At 51.9% G+C, this 25896-nt stretch overlaps 1 protein-coding gene across 5 annotated transcripts; it reads left to right on the top strand.

Annotated features, from left to right (window-relative positions):
- The first annotated feature begins 1664 nt into the window (after positions 1 to 1664).
- Positions 1665 to 24265, top strand: E2F2 (E2F transcription factor 2). Of its 5 annotated transcripts, XM_064281455.1 has the most exons (8): positions 3675 to 4068; positions 4187 to 4309; positions 7396 to 7501; positions 9555 to 9774; positions 11052 to 11211; positions 12532 to 12645; positions 15696 to 15888; positions 20610 to 24259. In XM_064281455.1, the coding sequence occupies exons 2-8, from the start codon at positions 4214 to 4216 to the stop codon at positions 20867 to 20869; spliced, it is 1149 nt and encodes a 382-aa protein (XP_064137525.1). In that variant the 5' UTR covers positions 3675 to 4068; positions 4187 to 4213; the 3' UTR covers positions 20870 to 24259. The 5 variants fall into 5 exon arrangements, with proteins under 5 accessions (XP_064137523.1, XP_064137522.1, XP_064137525.1 ...); XM_064281453.1 differs by lacking the exons at positions 3675 to 4068; positions 4187 to 4309 and adding an exon at positions 1665 to 1952 and having other exon boundaries at positions 9555 to 9768; positions 20610 to 24265; XM_064281452.1 differs by lacking the exons at positions 3675 to 4068; positions 4187 to 4309 and adding an exon at positions 1669 to 1952 and having other exon boundaries at positions 20610 to 24263.
- Positions 24266 to 25896: the final 1631 nt, after the last annotated feature.

Raw genomic sequence — 25896 nt, 5'->3', positions numbered from 1 at the left:
TCACAGGGCACCAGGCAAGAATCAGCTGACTTGGAATCCAGCAGTAGTTTCTAGCTCTGCCACTTACAAGCTCCATCATCTCTCTAAGCCTCAAAAAAAAAAAAAAAAAGGCCTCAGCATCCCTAAAAAAGAGAGATGAGAAATGTTATTGGATTATCAGCAATAAGGAAACCGTGGTGGCATAGTGGTTAAGTGCTACAGCTGCTAACCAAGAGGTCAGCAGTTCAAATCCACCAGGTGCTCCTTGGAAACTCTATGGGGCAGTTCTACTCTGTCCTATAGGGTCGCTATGATATGAGTTGGAATCGACTCGATGGCAGTGGGTTTGGTTTTTTGGTTATCAGCAATAAAGGCTTTTGAATGAGGGAGGAGGCTCTTGTGACAAAAGGATTGTTTTAGGAGAAATCTGAACATTTACCTAGTGTTGGGCCTGGGAATACAACCGTGAACAAGACAGGGCTCTGCACTCTGGACCCCTGTGTCTGCAAGGGGCAGGGCACAGCCTGGGTGGGTGGGGAGGAACCTCTTATTGGAAAAAACAAGGGCTCTGGAGCCAGACTGTCCCAGATTCAACTGTCGGCTCTGCCAATCAGCAAATTTTGCTGTATGACCTTGGACAATTTACCTAGCCTCTCAGATGTTCCATCTTTATGATGGTGATCATCACTCCTTTTCCCAGGACTGTTGAATCAAATTAAACAACATACATAATGATCTAGCAAGGTGCTTGGCATACTGTAGGCGCTCATAGATGGAGAAATATGAAGAGGTATGTTAGGCTCCGAGAAAAGGTACAGGGTCCTGGCTTTCATTTTAGTGGGGAAATGGGCATAAATGCATATACGCTAGTGCGAACTAACGAAAGGTAGTGGCCTGAGGAACGTACTGGTAGGTCTGGGCTCAGGTTAGGACACCGTGCCAAATGCTTTCCCCCAGCCCCTGGGAATTCGGGTCCTTTCCTCGGCGCGCTCTCCCTGCTCTGGCTGTCTCTGCCTTGTACGACGTCCCGGGAGTACCCTCCCAGTCTCAGCTTCTCGGGCTGCTAGCCCCGGCGGGCACCAGGCGATAACAGGTGCGGCGGCCCCTTTAAGCAGCAAAGCTCGTGTTGCAATCACCGCCTCAAAGAAAGGTCCTTTCCGGGGGGTGGAGCTTGCTCTTGTTGCAGCAGCCAATCGAAGCGCGGCATTTTCCGCGGGAGATCCAAATTTCGCGGCACGCAGTTTGGCGCTAAAAAAAAAAAAGAAGAAGAAAAAAAAGAGGCAGAGAAAGGCTCGGGAACTAGAGGGCGAGCCCGAAGAGTCAGTGCCATCGCCCCCCCACCCCCATCCGAGTGCATCGAGTCTTCGCCGAGCCTGCGGGCGCCCCAAGTCCCCTCCCCGGAACGGGCCGGCCCCCCAGCGCCGAGGCCTCAGGGGCGCTGGGCCGTCCCGGGTCGCGGCCGCCTTCGGGGCGGGGCAGCCCCTGCCCGTGCCACCGCCGCCGCCGCCGCCGGGCGATCTCCAAGCGGCGATCTCCAAGCGCAGCTTGGCTCGGCCACGGGCCAGGAGGGGAGGGTCTGGCCTTGCCCCGCAGGCGTCCATTGGCGGCTTTCCCCGGCCTCCGCGCCATGCCGCGGGCTGTGTAAGCTGCTGCGGGCTCTGGAGCCCGCAGGTGCCCGCGGGCGCGCCAGGCTCGGGTGAGGAGGGGGCGCTGCGCTCGCCATGCTGCGAGGGCCCCGGGCCCTGGCTCCGGCCGCCGGGCCACCCCAAAAGGGACTGCCCGCGATAAGTCCCACCGAGCTGTGGCCGCCTGGACTCGGCAGCCCCCAGCTCTGCCCGGCCACCACCACCTACTACACCTCGTTGTACCAGCAGACAGTGCCTCCCACCGCGGCACCGGGCACCTGCCTCGACGCGACCCCTCACGGACCAGAGGGCCAAGCTGTGCGATGCGTGCCCGCAGGCCGGCTGCCGGTAATGCTGGGGATTCCCACCCCTTCTCCCTATGCTTTTCTGGATGTAGGAAGGAGGGAGGGGCGCTTGGGACTCAGAGTTTTGGGAGGAGGATGATTGTGTTCAGCCTCCAGAACGACCCACTGCCCCCAACACCCGAGTAGAAGGCCCCTTCATATTCACACTTTGGGTGAAATAACCTCCTCCATTGGAGTAGAGTGAATGAGCACTGGATGGGGAGTCTGGAGATCCAGCCTACTGCCCCGAGTACATGGCGTGACCTTGGGGAAGTCCCTGGAGCCAACACTAACGTCATTCCTTCATTCTTTCATTCATTGTCTCCTCCAAAAACCAGTACTGGGCCTCTGCTATTGTCCATGCACAGGGCTTGGTCTGGGGACACCATGGGGACTTTAAAACAGAGCACAGGTCTGATAGGTCTTGGGTCCAGTCTTCCTTGGACAGACTTGAAATTATCCATTCAGCAAACTCCTTCCCAAGTATCTGCCCTAGGTCCTTCCCCAGGCCCATTCTTCCCTCCTAGACTGCCAGTAGCAGGTGCAAATCAGGGGTAGCACTTGGGGTTCCTGTTGAGATTGGCTGTTCCCTCCTCAAGCCCCAGGCCTGTTGCCAGGGAGGCCCAAAGCGTGGAGGCACAGGCTGCCTGCTGACCTCGGCACAGGGCATGTTTTGTGGGAGGCGAGCTCCTGGAGCCCATGGGAATCGAAACAAGTATAGGGTGGGGGAGGGGTGGGAAAAGCCCTGGGGGGCAGGTGGTGGTTGGGGAGCCTGGTTTCTGGTCCTGACTGTGCCACTAACTTGTGGCCTTGGATAAGCCTAGGCCCCGTCTGATTCTCTGTCTCCTTATCTGGAAAATGTGTGTGTCTGTTGGGTAGCTGGGGGCCTAGATCATCTTGGGTCACTTCCAGCTCCAGGTCCTGGGTTTTGTAAGCAGATTGGGGAGGGGAGCTGGGGGTGTTGCAGGTTTGCTTAGCCAGGGTGTGGTGAATATGCTCAGGTACAAGGATAAGACCACTCCCTTCCTCCAAAGGCATCTGGCACACCTGTGTCAGTCAGCAGGCACAGGCTCCCAGCCATCTCTAGATGCAGGCAGAGTCCCCATTCCTGCCATCAGAAACATGCTTTGCCCATGTCCAGAGTCCCTCCCTGAGCCTTATTCCAACTAAGAGGGAGGAGGAGGCAGCGGTAGGTGCTATTATCCCTATTTTACAGGTCAAGCAAAACCAAGGATAACTGGGACTAGGTGGCTTTCCTGCATTCAGCATTTTATAGCATAAACCCCTTTTGTACTCTGTGAAGTAGTTGCTGTTAGTAGCTCCATGTTACAGGGGAACAGGCTCAGAGAAGGCATGTAACCTGCCCAAGGCCACACAGGAGGACAGGGTGGAATGGGGACCAGGCCTCAGGTTTCTTGACCCACAAGACAGGTGACAGGTAGTCTCTTCTCAATGCAACATTGACTTATCCCTAGATTTTCCAGCCTCAGAGTTGGGCCTCCCCTAGGGAAGGGGCTCAGTGGTGGGGCCCAGCCTCTCCTCTGGCCAGCTGCTTTCTGACACCCAGGCGGAGTTTCAGTAACAGCTGTGGTTTTGAGCTGCTTCCCTCCCAGAGGAGCCCCAGTGCATCTGTCTGCACCATCCCTCCCAGAGGGCCTCAGTGATCTCAGCAAGAATGGCTCTTTTACCGAACGCCTCGAGTGTGCCAGCCACTGCTTGGTACTCCTCACATTCATTGTCTTAGTCAAGATGCTGGGGATGAGGCATCTTACAGACGAGGAAGCTGAGCAGAGGCGTGAAGTTACTTGCCCAAGTCACAAGAAGTGGGAGAACCTCGTTGCATGAGACCACCCCAAAGGTGCTGCCACTGGGGCCTGAGCACCTCTATCAGGCCCAGAGCCCAGGCTTCTCAGCCTCATGGGCAGGCCTTGGCCCCTTGCTTACTCATTTGACAAGGGTGTGACCTGGAGCGGCTCCAAACCCAACCCTGGGTGTGACTGCTGGCTTTGTGGCCAGACTGCAAAGTGCAGGGTGAGCAGGATTTGTCAGAGAGCTGCTGTTTAAAGGGACCTCCAGGGACAGCAACCAAGTTCCGTGGCAGAAGGAAAACCAGACTTCAGGTCTCCTTGCTCCCCATCTAATTCTTACTCCACCACCCTCTGGGGAGGCAGGGGAGACACCTTCATTGAGTGCCTGCTCTGGCTGGGCACATTGCATTATTCAGTGTCATCCCTGCAGGAACCGGTGATGATGGGGTGATCCTGCATGGCTCTCCTTTCCTTGTCATTTATCTGCATTTTCCAAAGTCCCTCAGAACCAAGAAAGAAAATAGACACTTTAACGAACAACCCTACAAGGCAGGTAAGATGAGATGGGAGCTCAGAGAGGCCAGGCAGCGCATCCCAGGCTGCCCAGCTATCAAGTGGCAGAGCTGGGACCTGAAATGAGGAGGCTCCTGACTCCTTACACTTGCCCTACCCCCTACTATCCAACTGTGGTTTAGGAGAGACCTGGCTCCACTCCCTGTGTGACCTTGGGCAAGTCACTTCCCTTCTTCGAGCCCCAGTTTCCTCACCTTGCTGCCTGTAAGGGGCTGTGCCTGGTGATCTGTTCTTCAGGGGTTGCCTGAGAAAGAGCCTTTGCCCTTCTCCCTGGGGCTTGCCAGGGTGGGTCTCGAATCCTAAGGAGGCCTTTAAGACCCAGCCAAAGGGGCTACCCTAAGAGGGTCCAGGTCAGCACCAAGTGGCCTCTGGGTGTGGCCACAGACCTTTGCTCTCCTTTGCCTGTCCCTGTCTCTTTCCTTTCACCTCACCCTGAACTTTTCCCTTGCTAGTGGTCCTGGGGCTTTAGTGACAGCAGCTCCCCTGTGTATGCAGTCATTGAGGGCAAAGGGCTTTGCTGCACAGCTCACTGAATGTGCAGCAGAGATGGAGCAGCTCATCCCATTTTACAGATGGGCCTCAAGAGGTCAACTGACTTGCCCAACCTACCTATCTAAGAAGGAGGGAGGTCTAGGTCAGTATCACTCCAAAGCCTGTCCTCAGCCTCTCCTTGTTCCTCATTCCACTGGGCTGGTCCTCTGTCCCCTCTTTTCTGGCCAAGGGCTGACTTTTCCCTGGGCAGTACCTCTGGCAGGGGTCAGAGAGGGGTCCTTGGTGGGGGACACTTTGCTGCACAGGGTCTGAGGAGTGCAGGATAAGGGGGAGGGAAAGCCTAAAAAGGGAGAGGGAGATGGCCTGGGTATATGTGTGCAGGCGCATGTGTATGAGTGAAGTGATGGGGGCAGGTGGGCATGGCCAGGCCTTGACTGAAATTTCAGCAAATTCTGGGGAGTGTGTGTGAGATGGAGCTGAGGCAGCCTGGCACGTGGCTTTGGAGTCAGACAGACCTGCGTTCAAACCCTGGCTCTGCTCTTTGTCTGTGTGACCTTAGGCATGTGGATTAACCTCTCTGAGTCTTCTCCACTTCTCATTTGCCAAGAGAGATTGACAATTCCGATGTTAGAGGACCATTGTGAGCAGGTGATGGGCCTGTTGGGTCCTGTCTTCTCATTCCTCATCCCCTACAGTTCCCAGATAGTGACGTCCTTCCTGGTGTGTTGTCTCCTGTCAGGTAGAGGAGGTATGTGGGGTTAGGGAGACTAGGCTGCCCCACCTCTGCTTCAGATAGGGCTCAGCCTGCCCTTCCCTTCCTCTTCCTGTTCTTGGTGGATCTTCTGAGGGATGGGAATAAGGATCCTGGGTTGGACAATCTTGATCAGGATTGAGAAAGGCCTTGGAGTTCTTCAAGCCTCAGTTACATCAGCTGTAAAATGGGGGCAGCACAGTGATGCTGGAAAGATTTGATGAGGCGATGAGCGTTGGGACTTGGCTCAGGGCACATGGAAGATCCCAGTAAATGACTGGGCCTTTCTCTAGGGACAGGATGGGGCTAGAGCAAATCACCGTCCCTGGAACCCAGGACCTCACCAGTTGGGAGGGTGAAACAGGAGTATTCGGGATATGAGCAGGGAGCTGTTTAGATCATGTCCTGGTCTGAGTAAGGGTGGAGAGGAGCCTGATGTCCAGGCTCCTTAGGCCAAAGAGCAGAGCTCCTCAGCTTAGCCCAGGAAGACTTCCTGGAAGAGGCAGGCATGGTGGGGAGGGGAGCTGACAGCAGGAAGAGCTGCCACTGCCCTCCACACCTGTTAGCCCAGCTGTGCTCAGCAGCAGTTAGAAGTCTCAGCCCTGCCTAGCATGACAGCATCACCAAGGGTTAAAATAGTCCTCTGTATCTCAGTGGGGGAGGGGCCTCCATGTCTGGGTGACTGGGGAAGGAGGCAGGAAGTGAGCTGGGTGACCCCCAGAAGGGTGTGTCAAGGAAGGGGCTGAGATTGGGTTTTAGGGAAGGGACTTCGAGTTTCCTGAGCACCTACTGGGTGCTGAGCCACAGACTGAGCACTTTATAGATGTCACCTCCTCAAATCCTCACTACAGCCTCTGAGGTAGGTGTTCTCGGTCCCATTTTGCAGAGGAGGAAACTGAGGCTCCTAGATGTGGAGCATTTTCTCAATCACACAATAAGTCCGTGAAGGAGCTGGGAGATTTAAGCCCAGGGCTCTGACCTGTGCCCCAGTGCCCCAGTGCCCTAGCCCTGCCCCTTCCCAGCCCTAACCAGGAGAGGCCGCTTCCGGGCCAGTGCAGCTTCTGGGCCTAATTGGGGCCGGGTGGCAGTGGGGTGGAGAGGAGCAGATGGGTCTGTGGTTTGATTTCCCCAGCAGGTGTTTCCCAAGCTTGGCGGGAACGGGGGGAGGGGGGCCTCAGCTGCTGGTCCTGAAGACAGGGGAAGGATTCATTGTCTGCCCCTCGAGGCAAAGAAAGAATGGCAAAGGGAGTCTATTCAGGAAAAGGCTGGAGCCCAAACGTGGGGGAGATGTTTTGCACTGCTTCCCTACATGGGTACCTCCCTGGGGTGTGGCACAGAGCCAGGAAGTCCCCCGGGCCTGGGCGGATGCCCAGCCCCACCCTGATAAGGGCCAGCTGTGGGGCTGTGATGGGCACATGGCCTGGCAGGGCCAGCTGCTTCTGCAGAGGGCCTCTCCCCAGCCTGATGTGGTTTAGGCTCCGCCTACTCCTTCCTCCCTGCATCCTTCTCTGGGAGGGGGTGTGAAGAAGCAGCTTGAGGCCTGTTGTTAAGGAACTCGGAGACCTTGGCCAGACTGGCTTTAGCTGGGTCCGAAATGCCTCTGTCTCAAATGATGAGAGAGGCATTTGCCTCTCAGAAAATAGGACTCCCTCCCCATGAAAGGTCACTTCTCAGATCACTGATACTTCCAAGTGCAGTGATGTTTCATTTGGACTGGTGGTAAACTGAGGCCCAGGAGGTGGCTGCTGGTGGCCCTGGGTCAGGAAAAGGCTAAAAGAGAAATGATTCTCACCCTCTGCCTCTCTCTCTACTCTCTCTCCAAGGCCAAAAGGAAGCTGGACCTGGAGGGGATCGGGCGGCCCGCAGTTTCTGAATTCCGGACTCCCAAGGGGAAGTGCATTCGAGTGGATGGCCTCCCCAGCCCCAAAAGTGAGCAGTGCTGCTGGGGCAGCTCGGGGCGCTCAGGAGACTAGGGGTGGGGTGGGGCCGAGGGGGGCAGCCCTGCTCAAGTCATCAGGAGTAGTATTTGTATCAGGCTTTCCGGCTTACAAAACAGCTTCCCGTGCATCTTCTCACTTGGTCTTGCCAGGGAGTCTGACTAGCCTCCTTTTGCTGACGAGGCAACTTGAGACTCAGAGCTTCAGTGACTGCCCAAGGTCACAGAGCGAGTGCACAGAATCAGAGCTAGGGCCCAGACATGTAAGTCTTGCACTGCCTCTACCACACCATGCTATTGCTCTCAGAGTCTAAATGTGAAGACCCATGGTTTTCCTGGGGGGGTGGGGTGGGGGGGGGGAGTTACTATTTACAAAAGGAGCCCTGGTGGTACAATTGTTAAGCACTCAGCTGCCATCCAAAAGGTCAGTAGTTCAAACCCATCAGCAGCTCCGTGGGACAAAAAGACCTGGTAATTTGCCCTCCTAAAGATTACAGCCTGGGAAACCCTATGGGGCAGTTCTACTCTGTCCTATAGGTCACTATGAGTCGGAATTGACAGCACACAACAACACTATTTATACAAAGTTTTCACATTTAGCCCAGTCTGACCTTTTCCAAAAGAGAGTTTCCAGCTCAGAGCGGAGCAAGATCTTAACCAGGGTCTTTCTTCCCCTTGTAGACAAAGAGCTAAATAAGTGAACAAAGGGAAGTGAAACTTGGATTAATCCAATCCGCACTACCTCAGAGGTTTTTAAGCTCCAGAGGCTGCCAGGGCGGCCTAAAGCTAAGCTGGAGGGAATTTTAGTCAATATTCTGGTTAGAGTGGGAGTTTAGGCATCTGTGTTTGGGAGGAAGGCTAGTTCAGGGGGTCACAGACCTATTAAGGAAGGTATGTGGCTGGGCGGGAAGCATAACAGTCAGAAATTTGGAGGATCCAGGTAGGGTTCTGTTCCAACCTGACCAGTCACTCCTCTTCCGTGAACCCTAGTTGTCTCTTGTAAAATGAGGCACAGGAATGACAAAAGTTTCCTCTCCAATTGATTGGTAGAGGCTGCCTAGAGATCTGTACAGAAGGCTCCTAAGCCTTACTGGCGCTTGTGAAAAAGAGTACACTAATCAATTGCTAATGTCTGCCATGAGTATAAAGCCTGACGAAGCAACCTGTGTGCCAAACATGTGCCATCTATGTGTTAAAGGATTCTAAAGTCCCCTTCCAGAGGAATCTGAGACTCTAAGACCCAGGTTTCGGAACTAGTTTGGCCACTAACTTGCCATATGACTTGCAAGTCACTTGGTTGCAAAAGTCCCCTTGTGGTCTGAGATGCTGTAGCTGAGATATGGTCTTGTGACACTGTCCTCGTTGAGAAAGGAACCTTTTTCATGAACCTGCTCAATTTGATAATATAGGTCTGATTGCTCTCAGCTAATCATGGGGCTACACTTGAAAAAACTGTGTCCATAAAAGTGTTCCCAAATCCGGGCTTGTCATTCCTTCCCTATGTGAATTCCAAATTCCTGACATAGAAGTAGCAGGATAGGGCAGTGCTTAAGGAGGACTCTAGAGCCAGGCTGCCTGGATTTGAATCCCAGATTTGCCACTTTCTAGCTGAGTGATTTATTTAATCTCCCTGTGCCTCAGTATTCTCATCTATAAAATGGGGATGGCTGTACAGGGTTATTATAAAGATTAAATGCATTAGTATACAGAAAGCTCTTAGAACAGTGTCCTGCACACAGTGAACATTCGCTGTGCTTATGGCTGCCCTAAGGTGCAATGGAGAGAGTACTGAACTGGGAGTCAGGACACGGGGCTTCCAGTCCTGATCCTGGCACCTGGCTGTGACACCGTAAGCAAGTCACTTTTCCTCTCTAGGCATTGTGTTCCCTGTCTATTCGGTGTGGTAAATGACCACTACCCACAGTGCTTGGTAAACTGCAAAGTGGGTGCTCATGTGAAGGGTGGTGCTTAGTGAGTCCAGGTCAATGGAGGAGGCCTCTCCAGGCTAGCATCCCTGAGCTGTGACTGGGCCCCTTTCCCCCTCAGCCCCCAAGTCCCCCGGGGAGAAGACACGGTATGACACGTCACTGGGGCTGCTCACCAAGAAGTTCATTTACCTCCTGAGCGAGTCTGAGGATGGGGTCCTGGACCTGAACTGGGCCGCGGAGGTGCTGGACGTGCAGAAGCGGCGCATCTATGACATCACCAACGTGCTGGAGGGCATCCAGCTCATCCGCAAGAAGGCCAAGAACAACATCCAGTGGGTGTGAGTGCCGGGCTGGGCCAATGGCACCATCCAATGGGTGCATGGGCTGGGGGCGGAGTCAGGACATTATCCAGAGGGACTGAATGTTAGAGGTGGGGCTGAGAGCATCATCCAATGGACACAAGTGCTGGGGGTGGAGCCAGTGTATCAGAGACCACAAGTATTGTGTGCTGGAGGCATGACAGGCCCGCAGAGAAGGATTCCTGGGAGATATAAAGGCCTTAGGGGACCTCCTGAATCAGAGATCCCAAGATTCTCCTCTTCTAGTTTAGGGAGTCCTCTCAGCTGAGCCGGGAGTAAACCAGACTCCCCTCCTCACTTCTAGAAGGTCTTAGAGGGCAACCTATAGCTATTGGCATGAACCCTAAGAATGCAGGTGAGGGAGTCAGGACTGAAGTCACTCCAGCTTCCTGCCATTTGGGGGAGGCTGGGGCATAGGGAGAAGCCCTGGTGGCACAGCAATTAAAGTGCTCAGCTGCCACCCAAAAGATTGGTGATTCGAACCCACCAGCCATTCTGTGGGAGAAAGATGTGGCAGTCCACTTCCTTAAAGATTTACAGCCTTGACCTATGAAACAGACAAAAACACACATGAGGCAGGAAACAGACAAAAACACACATGAGGCAGGTGCTTCTTAGTTCAGTCAAATATATGAGACTAAGTGGGCAACACCTGCCCAAAAGGAAAGATGGGAAGGACAGGAAAACTGGAGGAAAGGACACTGCTAACCCAGGGTGGAAAGGGAAAGGGGGAGAATGCTGACACCAGGCATTGCGGCTAATGTCCCAGAACAATTTGTGTGTAAAATTTTTGAATAAAAAACTAATTTGCACTGTAAACTTTCAGCTAAAACACAATAAAAAAGAAAAGAAAAAAAAAAAAAAGGTTTTCAGCCTTGGAAACCCTATGGGGCAGTTCTACTGTGTCCTATAGGGTCATTATGAGTTATGAGCGACTTGATGGCAGCGGGTTTGGTTTTTGGTTTGGGGCATAGGGGTGGACATAGCTGAGCCTCCCAAAAATGGGGCTTAGGCCCTGACTTGTTTTTTTCTCCCTAGCCCAACCCCATGCCTCAAGTTCCAATCCCTGGCAACTCCCAGGAAGCTAGGCGGGACCACTGAGTTACACAACCCTGGGGGTACCATTGTAGAATCACATGAACAGCCTCGCCCGGGAGTTTGGCCACATACCGACTGCAGCTCTGTCTGCAGCAATCCTGGGTTTGGGGTCCCTGGGTGTGGACTGAAACTGACACTGGGGGGTGTTATGTTCCCAGAGGCAGGGGAACACTTGAAGATCCCACCTGGCCTGGGAAGCAGCAGCAGCTGGGACAGGAGCTGAAGGAGCTGATAACCATGGAGCAGGCCTTGGACCAGCTCATCCAGAGCTGCTCTGTGAACTTTAAGCACCTGACTGAGGACAAGACCAACAAGAGATATCCACCTTGGCAGGGGAGGAGGGTAGTCCTAGCAAGTCCTGCCTGGGGTGGGAGGCTGGGCAGGGAGCTGGATCCCTGTGACCTGGATTCCCATAAGCCTGTTGCTTATATCTGTCCACAGTTGAATCATTGACTCCCTGCGGGGTCTGACTCACTCACACTAGGAGTCTGGCATGTCTTTCTTTCTTCCTTAGTGACCTTTCCTCTCCAGTCTATTAAAGTTACTTTCTCACTACAAAAATAAGGCAAGTGTATTTCTTTAAATTTGGAAAATGGAGAAAAGGAAGAAATATTGACCTGCCACCTTAACACAGCCTTTGTTCCTTAACTATGCGCAGGAGGTGTGTGATTTAAATACCATTGTGTGCCTGCGGTACATAATGTTTTGTATCCTGCTTTTCTGTACCTGGAGCCCTGGTGGCACAGTGGTTAAGAGCTCGGCTGCTCACCAAAAGGTCAGCAGTTCAAATCCACCAGCTGTTCCTTGGAAACCTGTGGGGCAGTTCCACTCTGTCTTACAGGGTCACTACAAGTCGGAATCGACTCCACAGCGATGGGTTTGTTTTGTTTTGTTTTTTCCTCTCCTTATTATAGTACCATAAACATTTTCTATGTTGTTATATATCCTACGACTGTTAGGTTGATCCATATAAATTGCTGATATGAGACCATTTTTTACCTACACAAACAGTATATGGCTCAGTCTAATATTCGAAATGGTTTGAGAACGTCCTCCTCAGACTCCACTCTGGTCTATTGATGAGGCCTGTCACGGACATTTAGATTGATTTTAGATTTTTGCTTTTATAAGCAACCCTGCGGTAAATATCCCTATAGATAGAGCATTTTCCCATATTTTTAAAAATTTCCCTATGCTGGATTCCTAGGGTCGAAACGATGAGATCAAAGATCATGACCCAAATTTACTAAGGCTCTTGATACACTTTTGCAAAGGGTTTCACCATCTAACTGTGTTTTGGATCTGGTCCTGTTTTTGGAAGGATAGCAGGCATTGTGAGAAACATAAAGAAATAAAACCTGTTTTCTTGCCTGTTAATGACCTAGTTTGAGAGAGGAAGTCTTTACAGAGAAGGCTGATATTAAGCAGCGTTTTTATGACTTATACCCCCACTTGCTTTCTAAAGGCATCTGAGGTAGCTTATGATATTAAAAGAACAGATTAGTTTTTAAATTATATCTAAAGCTATATAAGAAGTGAGAAAGGTGTTTCAGGAGCTTAGAGGATGGGGTAAGGCCTGGGCTGGGGGGTTTGGATTCTAAGCAGACAGTCTCTTTTCTTGACTCTCCTGCCCCTACACTGGCCTATGTAACTTACCAGGACCTCCGGGCTGTCGGCAACTTTAAGGAACAGACGGTAATCGCTGTAAAAGCCCCTCCGCAGACGAGGCTGGAAGTGCCCGACAGGAGCGAGGTGAGAGGGGAAGCATTTGGGGGAGAGTGGAGCTGGAGTGTCCCAGGTAGCTTTGCAGGCTCTGTCCCTAGCACTGCCCATTGCCCAGCGCCAAGCCTCTTGGGTCCATTCTGATGCCCGTGGCAATATCGGTGGGCAGAAATGGCAGCGGCTAGAAAGGGCCACAGGGCCCAAGTCCGGGTCTGAGAAAATCTCTGTTCCTGGTCTCTTTCTGTGCCTCAGCAGCCCCCGTGTTTCTGCACACTTGGGCCCACACACTGAGCTGTTAGTACTCACGGTAATCCATTTGTGCTAACCATTTCTCTCTTAGGTTGCTCTTAGTTGCTGCGGAGTCAGTCCCCACTCAGGGCGACCTGGTATGTGCAGAGTAGAATTGCTCCATAGGGTTTTCAAGGCTGAGACCTTTCAGAAACCTATCTTCTGAGGCATCTCTGCATGGGTTCGAACTGCTAACATTTCGGCTAATAGTCAAGCACTTAACCATTTCTGCCACCCAGGGACTCCTCTCTGAGATTAAAGATCAAGATTCTTAAAGCTCCCTTAAGAGGACTTTCATGCTGTGGCCCCAACAGACTTCACAAGCCTTCTCTTCCATCCTGACCCCCCTCTGTTTTCTTTGCTTCGGCCACACTGACCTGCCTGCAGTTTTTTACCACGTTAAACTCATCCCTGTAAGAGGGCAGTGGTGGTTCTGTGGGAGAATTCTCACCTTCTGTGCAGGGAGCCCTGGGTTCAGTTAGCAGCCGGTGCACCTCAAGCGCAGCCACCACTCGTCCATCAGTGGAGGCTTGCGTGGGATGCTCAGTAGGTTTCAGCAGAGCTCCAGACTAAGACAGACTGGGAAGATAGGCCTGGTGTTCTACTTCTGAAAAATCAGCCCGTGAAAATCCTATGGATCACAACAGTCTGATCCCCTTGTGCATGGAGTCACCATGAGTCAGGGGCTGACTCAACAACAGCTAACAACAACAAGCTTATCCCCCATATAAGACCTTCACCCATGCTGTTCCCTCCAGCTGAGATGCTCTTCTCTCTCTCTTCCTGGTTTACTGCTATTCATCCTACAATTCTCAAACGTCACTTCCTCAAGGAAGTCTTCCGTGATCACCCCCAGACTTCATAACAACCTGTGCTTTCCCACTGCACTTAACCTCCACTTGCTGTGACATATTTGAGTGATTATGTGGTTACATTCTGCTTCATCTGTTAGCACATAAGCTCCACAAGAGAATGTTCTGTCCATGTTGAACCCCCAGCTCAGGCCTGGCACATAATACGGGCTCAAGAAATGATTTAATGGAAGAACTTGGGCTGCAGAGATTAATAAGGCCCTGCCGCTGCTTTGGAGAAGCTCAGGACTGAGTGGGAAAAAGACTCAAGCAAGTCGTGATGCTGTCATTTATAGATGGAACATGTGCTTTGAGGGACCAGGGAAAGGACAATTGGAGGAAGCATCCACAGGTGTTGTCAGGTGCCATTGCGTCAGTTCCGACTCATAGCAACCCTATGTACAACGAAACACTGCCAGGTCCTGCACCATGCTCACAATCATTATGCTTAAGCCCACTGTCAGCCACTGTGTCAGTCCATCTCGTTGAGGGTCTTCCTCTTTTTCGATGACCCTCTACTTTACCAAGCATGATGTCCTTCTCCAGGGACTGATCCCTCCTGACAACATGTCCAAAGTATGTGAGACGTAGTCTTGCTATCCTTGCTTCCTGGTTGTGCTTGCTTTCTGGTTGTACTTCTTCCAAGGCAGATTTGTTCCTTCTTTTGGCAGTCTTTTTTTTAGTATATTCAGTATTCTTCTCCAGCACCACAGTTCAAAGGCATCAATTCTTCGGTCTTCTTTATTCATCGTCCAGCTTTCACATGCATATGGTGCAATTGAAAACCCCATGGCTTGGGCCAGGCGCTCCTTAGTCTTCAAAGTGACATCTTTGCTTTTCAACACTTTAAAGAGGTCCTTTGCAGCAGATCTGCCCAAGGCAGTGCATATTTTGTCTTCTTGACTGCTGCTTCCGTGGGTGTAGATTGTGGATCCAAGTAAAATGAAACTCTTGAAAGCTTCAATCTTTTCCACGTTTATCCTGATGTTGCTCATTGGTCCAGTTGTGAGGATTTCTGTTTTCTTTATGCTGAGGTGTGATCCATACTGAAGGCTGTGGTCTTTGATCTTCGTCAGTAAGTGTTTCAAGTTCTCTTTGCTTTCAGTTAAACTGCGTCTTCAGGAATGAATAGGATTTTTGCCAGGTGAAGAGGGTGCTGCATGAGCAAAGGTGTGGAGGCCTGAAAGCATGCCAGAATGGCATGTGTGTAGCCTAGTGTGGCTTAAGCTTCAGAAATATGGTTGAGAAGAGGCAGAGATGAGAAGCCAAGTATCAGGATTCTTGGTTACAAATAACAGAAAGCTGAGTCCAGATGACTTAAGCAGGCGGAGGAAAGAAGGAACCAAAGGGCAAGTCCAGGGAGAAGATTTGGATTTCAGGCAAGCCTGGATCCAGGGGCTCAGACTATGACTTCAATGTCTTTCTCACACTCTGTCTCTCACTCTGCTTTCCTCTGTGCCGACTGCAATCTCAGGCAGGCTGTCCCCTTGCAGTGGCAGAGATAGGCTTTGTTATACCAGCTCAGCAACCCTGCTGGGAAGGCAGCTTCCATTTCCATAATTCCAGCAAAAGTCCTGGACCAAATGCTTGCTGGACTGACCTGAGTCCTGTGCCACTGTGAACCATTCACTGTGACCGACTTACCCAGCCTGCATCACAAGCTCACCCATTGGAGTTGGGGAAGGGTGCTGGCCCCATTCAAACTACATGACCTGAGAGTGGGGGAGAAGCATTTCCCGAAGGAAAATCAAGTCTCTCTTCCTAAAAAAAGGGGTTTGGGGCAAGAGAGGCAGAAACAGCAGATATCCACCACAGGCCAGATGGGGCAGGCCTCAGAGCCCAGCTCAGGGCTTGAGCTTGCTCACATGGGCCATGGGAGCCACGTGTGTCCATCCACATACACTGACCCACACAGCCATGGCCTGGCTTCTCTGCCTCCAGGAGAATCTGCAGATATATCTGAAGAGCACCCAAGGGCCCATTGAAGTCTACCTGTGTCCGGAGGAGATGCAGGAGCCAGACAGCCCTACCAAGGAGCCGCTTCCCTCCACCTCCACCCTTGACCCCAGCCCTGACTCTGCCCAGCCCAGCAGCGGTACCAGCCCTGAGATCGTGGAACCCGAAGCATCCTCAGGTAGGGTCCCCTGTCCAGAGGGACACGAGGTAGGGAGTGTAACCAGCCTTTGAGTTTCCTATTCTCTGTCAACATTTGTTGGGGACCTACCGTCTACCCAGCAGCAAGGGGTACAGTCAAGGGATACATTGCACTTTGTTGTTATTAGGTGCCATCAAGTTAATTTTGACTCATAGTGGCCTCATGTGAGAGTAGAACTGCCCCATAGGGTTTTCTTGGCTGTAATCTTCATGGAAGCAGATCACTAGGGTTTGAACTCCCAACCTTTCTGTTAGCAACTGAGCACTTAGCGTGTGCACCACCACGGCTCTTTGCATTGCACTTTACACTTTACAAAGTGCATGCACAGTCCTTGTCTCACTGGGGAGGCTGATGCCGCGCCGGGGTCAGAAGGCCTGGCTTTGAATCCCAGCTCTTCCACTTACTAGCTGTGTGAACTTGGGCAAGTTATTTAACCTCTCTGTCTCAATTACCTCATCTGTGGAGAGCATAATAATTGATGATGATAATACCTACCTCATAGATTGTTGTGAAGGTTCAATGAGTTTATACATGTAAAGTACTTGGAACATACCTGGCAATAACTGTTAGCTGTTATCACCGTTAGAGTCCCTGGGTGATGCACGTGGCTAATGTGCTCTTTGCTAACCAAAACGTTGGAGGTTTGAGTCCACCCAGAGGCACCTCAGAAGAAAGGCCTGGTGATCTACTTCTGACAAATCAGCCACTGAAGACTCTGTGGAGCACAGTTCCACTCTGACGCACATGGGGTCTCCATGAGTCAGAAGGGACTCAGTACCAACCGGTTTTATTTACATCATTACTACCACTACTAGTATTGCTACTGCTATGACAACTGCTAATGGCAAAGCACCTGGCACTCAATTAAGTCCACGGTAAATGGAAACTACAGGGTTTTTTTGGTGGGGGGAGGGGAAGCTAAAAACTTTCTTGGGAAAGAATAAGGTTTTTCGAACCGCAGCTGTGTACCAGGTACACCCATTATGCCGTTCCTCCTCACAGCAACTCTTGAGGTAGGTTCTATTATTTCCAGTTTAGAGATAAATAAACTGAGGCAGGGAGATGATGTGATTTGTCCAGGGTTCTCCAGCCAGGAGGTGACAGAGCCACATCTTGAAACACAGTCTTCACACTCCTAGCCCAGGGATCTATCCATGGGCGTAGACAAATCAAGGACGGGGCTCCTGGCTGGGGGTGGACAGCGGGGCTCAAAGCTGGCTACGCCTGGCGGGAGGGGTGTGGGGTGGATTCTGGGGAGCAGGGAGGTGGAAGAGGTCCTTGAAGGCCTCCCAGGGTCGGGGGGTGGGGATCGGCAAGGGTCAGAGAGGGAGCCCATGAAGGTCCCTCCCTCCTCCAGCAGGGTTTTTGCTTTTTACTGGGACCATGCATCAGGTTAGACTGGCTGGAGCCTTTGAGGCCCTGTAGGCCAGTGTTCTACATTTTGTTTTCTTAGCAGAATTTCCCCAAGTAGAACCCGAGTATTTAAACAAAGGCAGAGCTAGAACTGGTCTGAGGGAAGAGGCTTGCAGGAGGCCTCTGCAGAACACAGGTTGGATTCCATTTCTCTAACTCAGGGGTCAATAAACCATTGCCTGCAAGCCTGTTCGTGTAGGTCCATGAGCTAAGAATTCTTTTCACGTTTTTAAGAGTTGTAAAAAACAAAATGATGATGGCTATGTGACAGAGACCATAAGTGGCCCACAGATCCTAAAATACTATCTGGCCCTTTACAGGAAGAGTTTGCTAACCCCTGATCTAACTCAAGAAACCCTGGTGGCGTAGTGGTTAAGAGCTACGGCTGGCTGCTAATCAAAAGGTCAGCAGTTCAAACCCACCAGGTACTCCTTGGAAACCCTATGGGGCAGTTCTACTCTGTCCTATAGGGTTGCTATGAGTTGGAACTGACTCGCTGGCAGCAGGTTTGGATCTAACTCAACCTTTTATTTTACACATGAATAAACTGAGGCCCAGAAAGGGCAAGTGGCTTCCCGTAGGCCACACAGCAAGTTGGTGGCAGAGCTGGGACAAAAGCCCAGTCCCGGGACTCTTTGGTGATTTCTCCTGTGTTTTTCTGCCTCACCCAGATTCTCCCTGCAGGCTTCTCCCTGCACCGGCCATCTGTTCCTCTGGGCACCTCCCCGGTACCTATCTCCCACCCCAGACCTATGCCCCACCCTATTCTCCCTCCTTTTCCTTCTCTGCCATCTCACTTGACTGTCAACATGCATACAGCTCTCTAAAGTTAGAACCCCGGCACTTCAGTTGTCCTGAGGCCTTGGTGGGGGTGGGGAACCCCATGTGTAAACAAGGGCAGGGTTTTTACCTCCATTTTACAGGTCAGGAGCCTGAGGCTCGGCAGGGGTAGAGGCTTACACAGGCCTCAGAGCAGTCAGTGGTGGGGCCAGCCCAGAAGCCAGCTCTCCTCATGTCCGTGCCAGGGCTCGTGCTGTGGCTGCCCTCTACCCTTGCCACGTGGCCTCATAGTCTCTGGCTGAAGAGAAGGGGAGGAAGTTTTCCAGAAGGTTCACCCAGACATTCACACAGGCTCCATGTTCTGGCCCGAAGTAGAGTCTAGGCCTGAGCACCCATGGCCACGCCTGCCCAAGGAGGTGGCCAGTACAGTCTCAAGATCCCTTCTGACCCTAGTTCTGGCGTCACAGGGAAATTATCAACCCTTCGGGACCTCAATTTCCCTCATCTGTAGCGGAAAGAGTTTGGACAAGAGCCCTCTCTAACGTCCCTCCAGGCTCTGACATTCCGAGGTAAACCTAAGTATAGCTGACAGGACACAGGATTTGAAATTGGAAGGCTTGGGTTTGAGTCTGCCGCTCACTTCTTAGTGACTTTGTGACTGTGGGCAGGTCACTTTAACCTTCCTGAGTCTCTGTTTTCACACCTCTAAAATGGGGACACTTAAAACTCCTTTGTGATTCTTGGGTGGGCTACAGGAGGTAATATGGTGTGAATGTGATTTTTGAAAAAGCTAGTTGTGGGAGTTTGAACTGAGCATCTACTATATGCCAGGCCTTGTGCTGAGTTTTGGAGGTACAGAGTCAAGTAAGACACAGCTCCCACCAGCAAGAGATGTTCAGAGTTCGGTGAAGAGACAGCTGTTACAGAACAAGTCTATTTGGATGCAATAAACAGCAACAAAGAGAGCAAGGTCCACTGTGTAGTCAAGGCTTTCAGATGTATTATCTCAGTTATTGCTCCCAGCAACTCAGTGAGGTGGATCCTCATTTTTCCTGACAAGAAAATGGAGGCGCCAGGTCCTACAGCTAGTGAAAGGTGAGGCTGGGGCCTGAACCCATGGCCTTCTTGCTCCAGACTCTGGTCTCTTTTCAATAACACTAGCATGCCTTTGCAATGTGCTAAACAAACAAATGTTAAACTGTTGGTTTTTTATTCAAATACATTTAATTGGCTTCTTTGGGCCTCAGTTTCCTCATCTGTAAATAGGGTAGCAGCATTGCCTGCCTCATGGCTGCTTGAGTGTGGGAGGAGGTGGGACATGCCTCAGCCTGAGAGCAGAGTGGGCCCCTGGTAAGCTCGTGGTAAAAGGGGGCTGTTATTAACAAGGGCAGCATGCTGGACCCAGCATGGGATTTCTGCAGGGCAGCTCTTCTTTATGTGCAGTTATCATTTAATCCTTTCAACAACCCTTTGAGGCAGCTATAATTGCTATCACAGTTTTAAAGGTAAGGAAACAGGCTCAGAAAAAGGCAGTCATTTGCCCACAGTTATACAATCAGTAAGAGGCTGATCAAGCAGTCTGGCACAGCAGAGCGGTGGTATTTTCAAAATGATGCTTGCTTGGGGCTGAAGGAATGACCCAACTGGTGGGATTCTACACATTAGGATATATTTGGTGGGTAATTTCTGGTACCCCATTCTAAACCCCTGTGTAGGAAATCACCTTCTTAACCCTCAGTGGGAATGAGCTGGTGTGCTAAAGAATTACCAGTGCCAGGGTGTCTAGAGTCGAGTGTGAGCTGTGGGAGGAAGGTAGGAGAGGGGTAGAAAGGTAGGCAGGGGCCAGATCACGCAGAGCCTTCTCAGCCCCGGCTGGAACCTGAATTTTATTCTAAGCCAATGGCAAGCCATTAGGGCTTTTTAAGTTAAGTTAGAGCACAGATTGTAAGGGGCAAGAGTCGAAGTGACGTGACTAGTGAGGGGGCTCCCGCCGTGGTCCAGGTGAGGGGCTTCCGCAGTGGTCCAGGTGAGAGGGTTCCCGCAGTGGTCCAGGTGAGAGGGTTCCTGCAGTGGTCCAGGTGAGCGGCTCCCTGCAGTGGTCCAGGTGAGGGGCTCCTGCCGTGGTCTAGGTGAGGGGCTCCCACAGTGTTCCAGGTACCTGGACCAGGATTGCAGCAGTGGAGCTGAAGAGAAATAGGCCGCTTGGAAAATTCATTTGATTGTGGGGGCAACTGAGCTTGCTGCTGGATTGGGTGTGGAGGAAATGGTGGAATTATGGGTGATTCTTGGGCCTTCTGGCTTGGGCAGCTGAGTGGGTGATGGTTTCATTAACTGTTATGGGAGTGTCCCTATGTGATTATGTTGGGCAGGTCAAGGAGAAAGAAGGGGCCACAGTAGTCCAGAGAGCCAGAAAGCTAACACGCTCTGAGGTTTGACCCTGGCTAGAGCCGCGCCCGAAGGGGTTTGGGCATCAGACCCAAACGTGATCCTTGGCTCTTTGTCTCCAGTACCAGCGATGACTCCCCAGCAGGTCCTGCAGCCGCCCCTTGTCCCCCTGGAGGCCACCGACAGCATGTTGGAGCTGCCACACCCACTTCTGCAGCAGACTGAGGACCAGTTCCTGTCCCCAACGCTGGCGTGCAGCTCTCCACTGATCAGCTTCTCCCCACCCTTGGATCAGGATGACTACCTGTGGGGCCTGGACGGGGGCGAGGGCATCAGTGACCTCTTCGAGTCCTATGACCTTGGGGACCTGTTGATTAATTGAGTGGCCCTGCCTGCCCTAGCAGCCCTGCCCCTGTCTCTACCTCCTCATGGACAGACTGACAAGCCCTCTGCCCACACAGGGACATGGACACAAGGTGCTGCCCTGAGGGTATGGGGATCTCCTCTCCTTTCCCACCCCCTGGCCGGCAGAAGCTGGCTGGGGGGCGGATTTGGAGGATACGAGTGAGGAATGTATCAGGGGTTGGGTCCTGTCTTTCCTAATGGGAGCTGGGCCTGCGGAGGCTCATCTCGTCTTCTGACCTCTGACCTCTCACGTGAAGGGCCACAGGTGAGGCGAATAGGTCTAGGAAAAGGCCCTGCCAGTTCCTTTTGAGGGGCAGTTAGGACCCTCAATTTATCAAGAAGCACTTAATGCCTTTGTATTTATTTCAGGTTGAGTTTTGTCTTCCTGAGTTTTAGCAGGGAGATTGTTCTAGTTCTAGCAGGACTTCTCAGACAGGCCCAGCACTGTCCGCAGTCCAAAGGCTGGCCTGGGCTTTCAGAGCCCCAGGCCACCTCCCAGATTTCCCCTCAGCAGTAGGGGGCTAGGTCTCTGAGGGGCCATCTAGTCTGCCAATTGCTAATTGCACTTAGGCCTCGAAATTCTAGTAAGTGGTGGCTGCAGGCCCTTTGACCTCCTGCTCTCAGCCTAATGTCTCCAGCTGAGGTGTTAGCCTTGGATTCTAGGCCTCCTCTGCACAGGAAATGGCTCCTGGGAGCCATCCAAGGGCAGGAGGTATCAAGGCTCCGGAGGAGTCTGGCGCTGAGGGAGCAGCCAGTTAAGGAGTCCTCTTCCTGTGGAATTCCTTACCTCTCCCTCCCCTGAGAATGTAAAAATGATCCTCCAAGGAGTCAGCTGAGAAGTGCTCCTGAGGAGAGCCCAGATAGGAATGTGGAGGCAGCTGCACTGCCGCTGTGGGCAGCTCTCCTCAGAGGCTTTGTCTTGCTCTGGTACAGGGGCTGTTTTACACCAGGGACCTGGGAGACAGAGGCAGCTCCACCACAGAGAAAGGCAGAGGTTAGGATAAGGCGCTCTGGTGAAAATAACTCTGCCCAAAAACATTCCCTCTGGTAGCTGCTGGTATTGCCCCCACACACCCTTCCCTGAGAGGATGTTTTTTTGCCATGTTTGTTGAAGGGGGTGATTTCTTTAATGACTTCTACCCACTTGGCTTTCACACAGACCCCTAAGGACAGAGGTGACCAGGGCTTGGTGGCATGTTGGCTCCTCTGTTTCTATCACAAGAATGCTGAGGGAGTGTCAGGAAGGGGTCTTTACTGCAGACCAGGGCTTGGCAGCTACTGGGGAGGTGGGCTTATGTTACCCCCTCAGCCTTAGGGTCTCTAGAGTGTTTTTTGGCTTCATCTCATCCCTCAGAGGCTTGACTGTCCTGCACTGTCTTCTCCCCCACCCAGCCTGGGATCGGGATGCTTTGGGCTGAAGCAAGGCCATGCCTTCTGGAGAGAGACAGTCAGGAGTGGTGGTGTGAGAGGCCCACCACCACCTACCCTCAGGGAGCTAGATTTCCTCAGGGCCTCAGCTGGGCAGCACTTTCTTAAAAGTTTGTAGCATTAATTTGGTTTAAAATGTGAAATTGGCCTTCTTGTTGCCTGCTCCTAAGCTGACTTCCTGGCATCTGAAGCTTGGGGTGTGGGCTTTGGCCCTATGTGAGCGAATGCCTAGCTGGGGACAATTGTGCCTAGTCATTTGCTCAACTTCCTGGGCTCCCAAGTCAGCCTCCAGCCAAGGAATGGTCAGCAGGTCACAGGTACCCCATTCCAAGCTGGGCTAATTTTGTGTGCTTTAAAGAAATACCTTCAGTCTCTTCTCAGATACTCACAGGGGTCTCATAAGAAGCCCAGCTTGAACTTCAGCATTGCCCAGGACCAAGGGACCAGCTGGGCGCCTATCTCGGGGCAGGGGTGGGATGCTGTGTGGGGTCTAGTTCAAGACAAGTGGAGGTGGAGATCACGTTGCCATTCTGAGGTCTCTGCTGGGCTGCCATGTGACCAGTTCTCCAGGGACAGAGATGCTTGACTTCCTTGCCTTGGGCTCTGTCTAAAGCTACCTCCTAGGATTGAATTAGAGAAAAGAAAGAAGGGGCCTACAAGACGCAAAGGGAATGAGTTTAATGCTGAGGTCTGGCCGGATTTAAAGCTCTTTTCCCAAATGTCCAGCCTTAGGGATGGACATACGGGCAGCCCCTTGGGTCCGTGGCCTGTATTCTGAGCAGCTGCCCCAGCTCCATCCTGTGTCGCCCCCTCCACACCCTGCCTGGCTGAGGGGTGGGACTGCCCAGGCCAAGCCTCAGGCTCGGCGTGAGAAAAAGCCCGTGCCTCTTTTCTTGCCAGTGACACTTGAAACCCGCCAATTCCATAGAACGCTTTGAGGAAGCATTTTGTGCAGTATTTTCTTTAGGGCCAGGTAAGCTTTAAAATTAGGGCAGGAGAAAAGCCAGTTTCTTCCTAAGGTACACGATTTCTGCCAGAAAATTTCCCTGTCTCACCAGCAGCCCGAGTCACCTCTGTCCCAGGACCATCAAAGACTCGGGCACTGCAGGGAACCCAGTAGCATTAAGTTGTCTAGTAGAGTTGGAGCTTCAAAGAAGTTTCGTAAAAACAGGGGCATGTTCCCTAGTCCCTTGCCGTTAAAGGCATTAGAATGATAGATGCGTACAGTGTCCCTTTTCTGCGGGAATGTGGCCATCGGTAGTGTGGCTGTAGGGAGAAGAGGGAGATGATGAGGCTTATAAAACTGGCTTTAGGGTGGCTTTGACTTTGTTTTCCCTCCGTAAGTGTTCTCAGCCTCAAGTTCTGCACAGCGTTTAGAGTTTTTAGTGAAAGCTTGGGTTTTCCTAGCATCCGAGCGTTGTGTGGCTTAGTGCGTTTGAAGTGAAAGCCTTTTGGGGTTGCTGGGGAGTAGCTTTCTGGTTCTTGTCATTGTGTCCTGAGGTCCCTACCTCATCCCCGGACCCTGTTCTCCCAAGAAGACCTTCTATAACCGTGGTGACCACAAACCCCACAGCCCGCTGGCTCCTGGGTGAGATGAGGAAGCCTTATATGCGGTACATTTGTCTTGAGGGTGAATGGGGCCCGAGGACACCTGGTCCCTCCCTCCCGGTCATTGCCTTCCATTCTGGGTTCATCCTGGATCCTACCGTGATGAGCACCATGTAAGCTTCCTTGGGTTGTGATGATCAGGCATTAAACGGCAACTCTGGGCACCATGTCTTTGTTGTACTTTCTGAACTTGTTACCACTTATAGGTCTGGCTCCCCCAAAATACCCTCCCTTTCCTGACACTGACTTATTACCATGCCTAAAATCTCACCATTAGGACACTGAAAAGTTAGCAGCATCAAAATCCAAAATGTGAGTACCTACTCTCTGCTCTGCCTCCGTCACCTCTTACCTGAGCTATTTCAGTTGTTAGCTGTTGTCGAGTTGGCCCCCGACTCACGGCAACCCCATGTACCGCGGAATGAAGCGCGGCCCCGTCCCGTGCCGTCCTCATGACCAGTTGCAGATTGGACTGCAGTGATCCGTAGGGTCTTTGCTGGCTGATTTTCAGAAGTAGGTCACCAGGCCTTTCTTCCTAGTTCATCTTAGTCTGAAAGCCGAAAGCTGTTCTTCATCATAGCTACCTGTAAGCCTCCACTGACCATCGGGTGATGGCTGCGCATTGGCCTGGATTCAAACCCAGATCTCCCACATGGAGGGCGAGAATTCTACCACTGAACCACCAATGCCCTCTGGGCTATTTCAGTTGCCTCCTTCATATTTTCAGTGGTGCACGTTCTTCTCCACTCCATCCTCTACAGCAGTGGTTCTCAAAGTGTAGTCCTCTGACCAGCAGACCAGCACCGCCTGGAAACTTGTTAGAAATGCAGATTCTCAGGGCCCGCCTGCGACCTGCTGAACCAGAAACCTGGAGATAGGACCCGGGAATCTGTGTCTTCGCAAGCCTTCCAGGTGACTCTGATGGAGCTGAAGTTGCAGCACCCACACTGTCCATGTCTCAGAGAGGGCATTCCAATCGTGTCACCCCCCCCCGCTTACTTCCCAGCTGTGGCTCCCCTCTGCCCTCAGGATGAAGCTCTAACCCCTGTGCTGGTCATAACAGGCTATTCACAGCCTGGCTTGCCCTGCCTTCCCAGCCTCACTGACTACTCCTTGCCACCCCCATAGCCACACTGGACTTTGTCAGTTCTCGAAAGCAGCATATCTTGCTTTTTCTGAGCCTTTGCACGTGCTCTTTACCTGGGGTGTCCTTCCCTCCATTTCAGCAGAGCAGGCTCGTACTTACTCTTCAAGGCCGAGTTCAAGAGCCTTTTCTGTAGTTTTCCCTAACCCACTTGCATGTAATCATTAGTACTTTGTACATAAAAACCAAAAACCCATTGCTGTCGAGTCAATTCCAACTCATAGCGACCCTATAGGACAGAGTAGAGCTGCCCCGTAGAGTTTCCAAAGAGCACCTCGTGGATTCAAACTGCCAATCTTTTGGTTAGCAGCTGTAGCTCTTAACCACTACGCCACCAGGGTTTCCACTTTGAGCTAGACAGAGTTATTTCTGAGTTATTGGAATGGCAGAGGTAACAACGACAACTATGTGCTAAGCACTGAGGAGACAGAGATGAGTAAGACCCAGCCCCTGTCCTCAGCGTCCCCACAAGACAGACACATAAACAGTTCATCACACATGATGTGACAGCTGCAGTAATGCATCTCAGAGTGGGTAGGGGGTCACAGAGGTGTACTGAAGGAGGTGATGCCCAAGCTTTATCTGAAAGGGTAAACAGGAATAGCCTGGGGTTAGGGTATATGGTGAGGGGTGGGGGTCGTGGTTTGGGTTTTTTTTGTTTGTTTGTTTAGGAGGATGGAGAGACCTTCCAGGCAGAGGAATCGATACCTTCTGTCTCCCAACAGACAGGATGGGCGTTAAGGAAGACTGCCCTCTTCCCCTAGGGAGGGACACTGATAGGGCTGAAAGCCAAAAAAGAGCAGCCTGGGATCCCAACTCTCCCA

This window comes from Loxodonta africana, chromosome 3 (genome assembly GCF_030014295.1).
Source record: "Loxodonta africana isolate mLoxAfr1 chromosome 3, mLoxAfr1.hap2, whole genome shotgun sequence".
Taxonomy (NCBI): domain Eukaryota; kingdom Metazoa; phylum Chordata; class Mammalia; order Proboscidea; family Elephantidae; genus Loxodonta; species Loxodonta africana.
The sequence above is the reverse complement of the archived record's forward strand: the minus strand, read 5'-3'. Positions and strand labels throughout refer to the sequence as shown.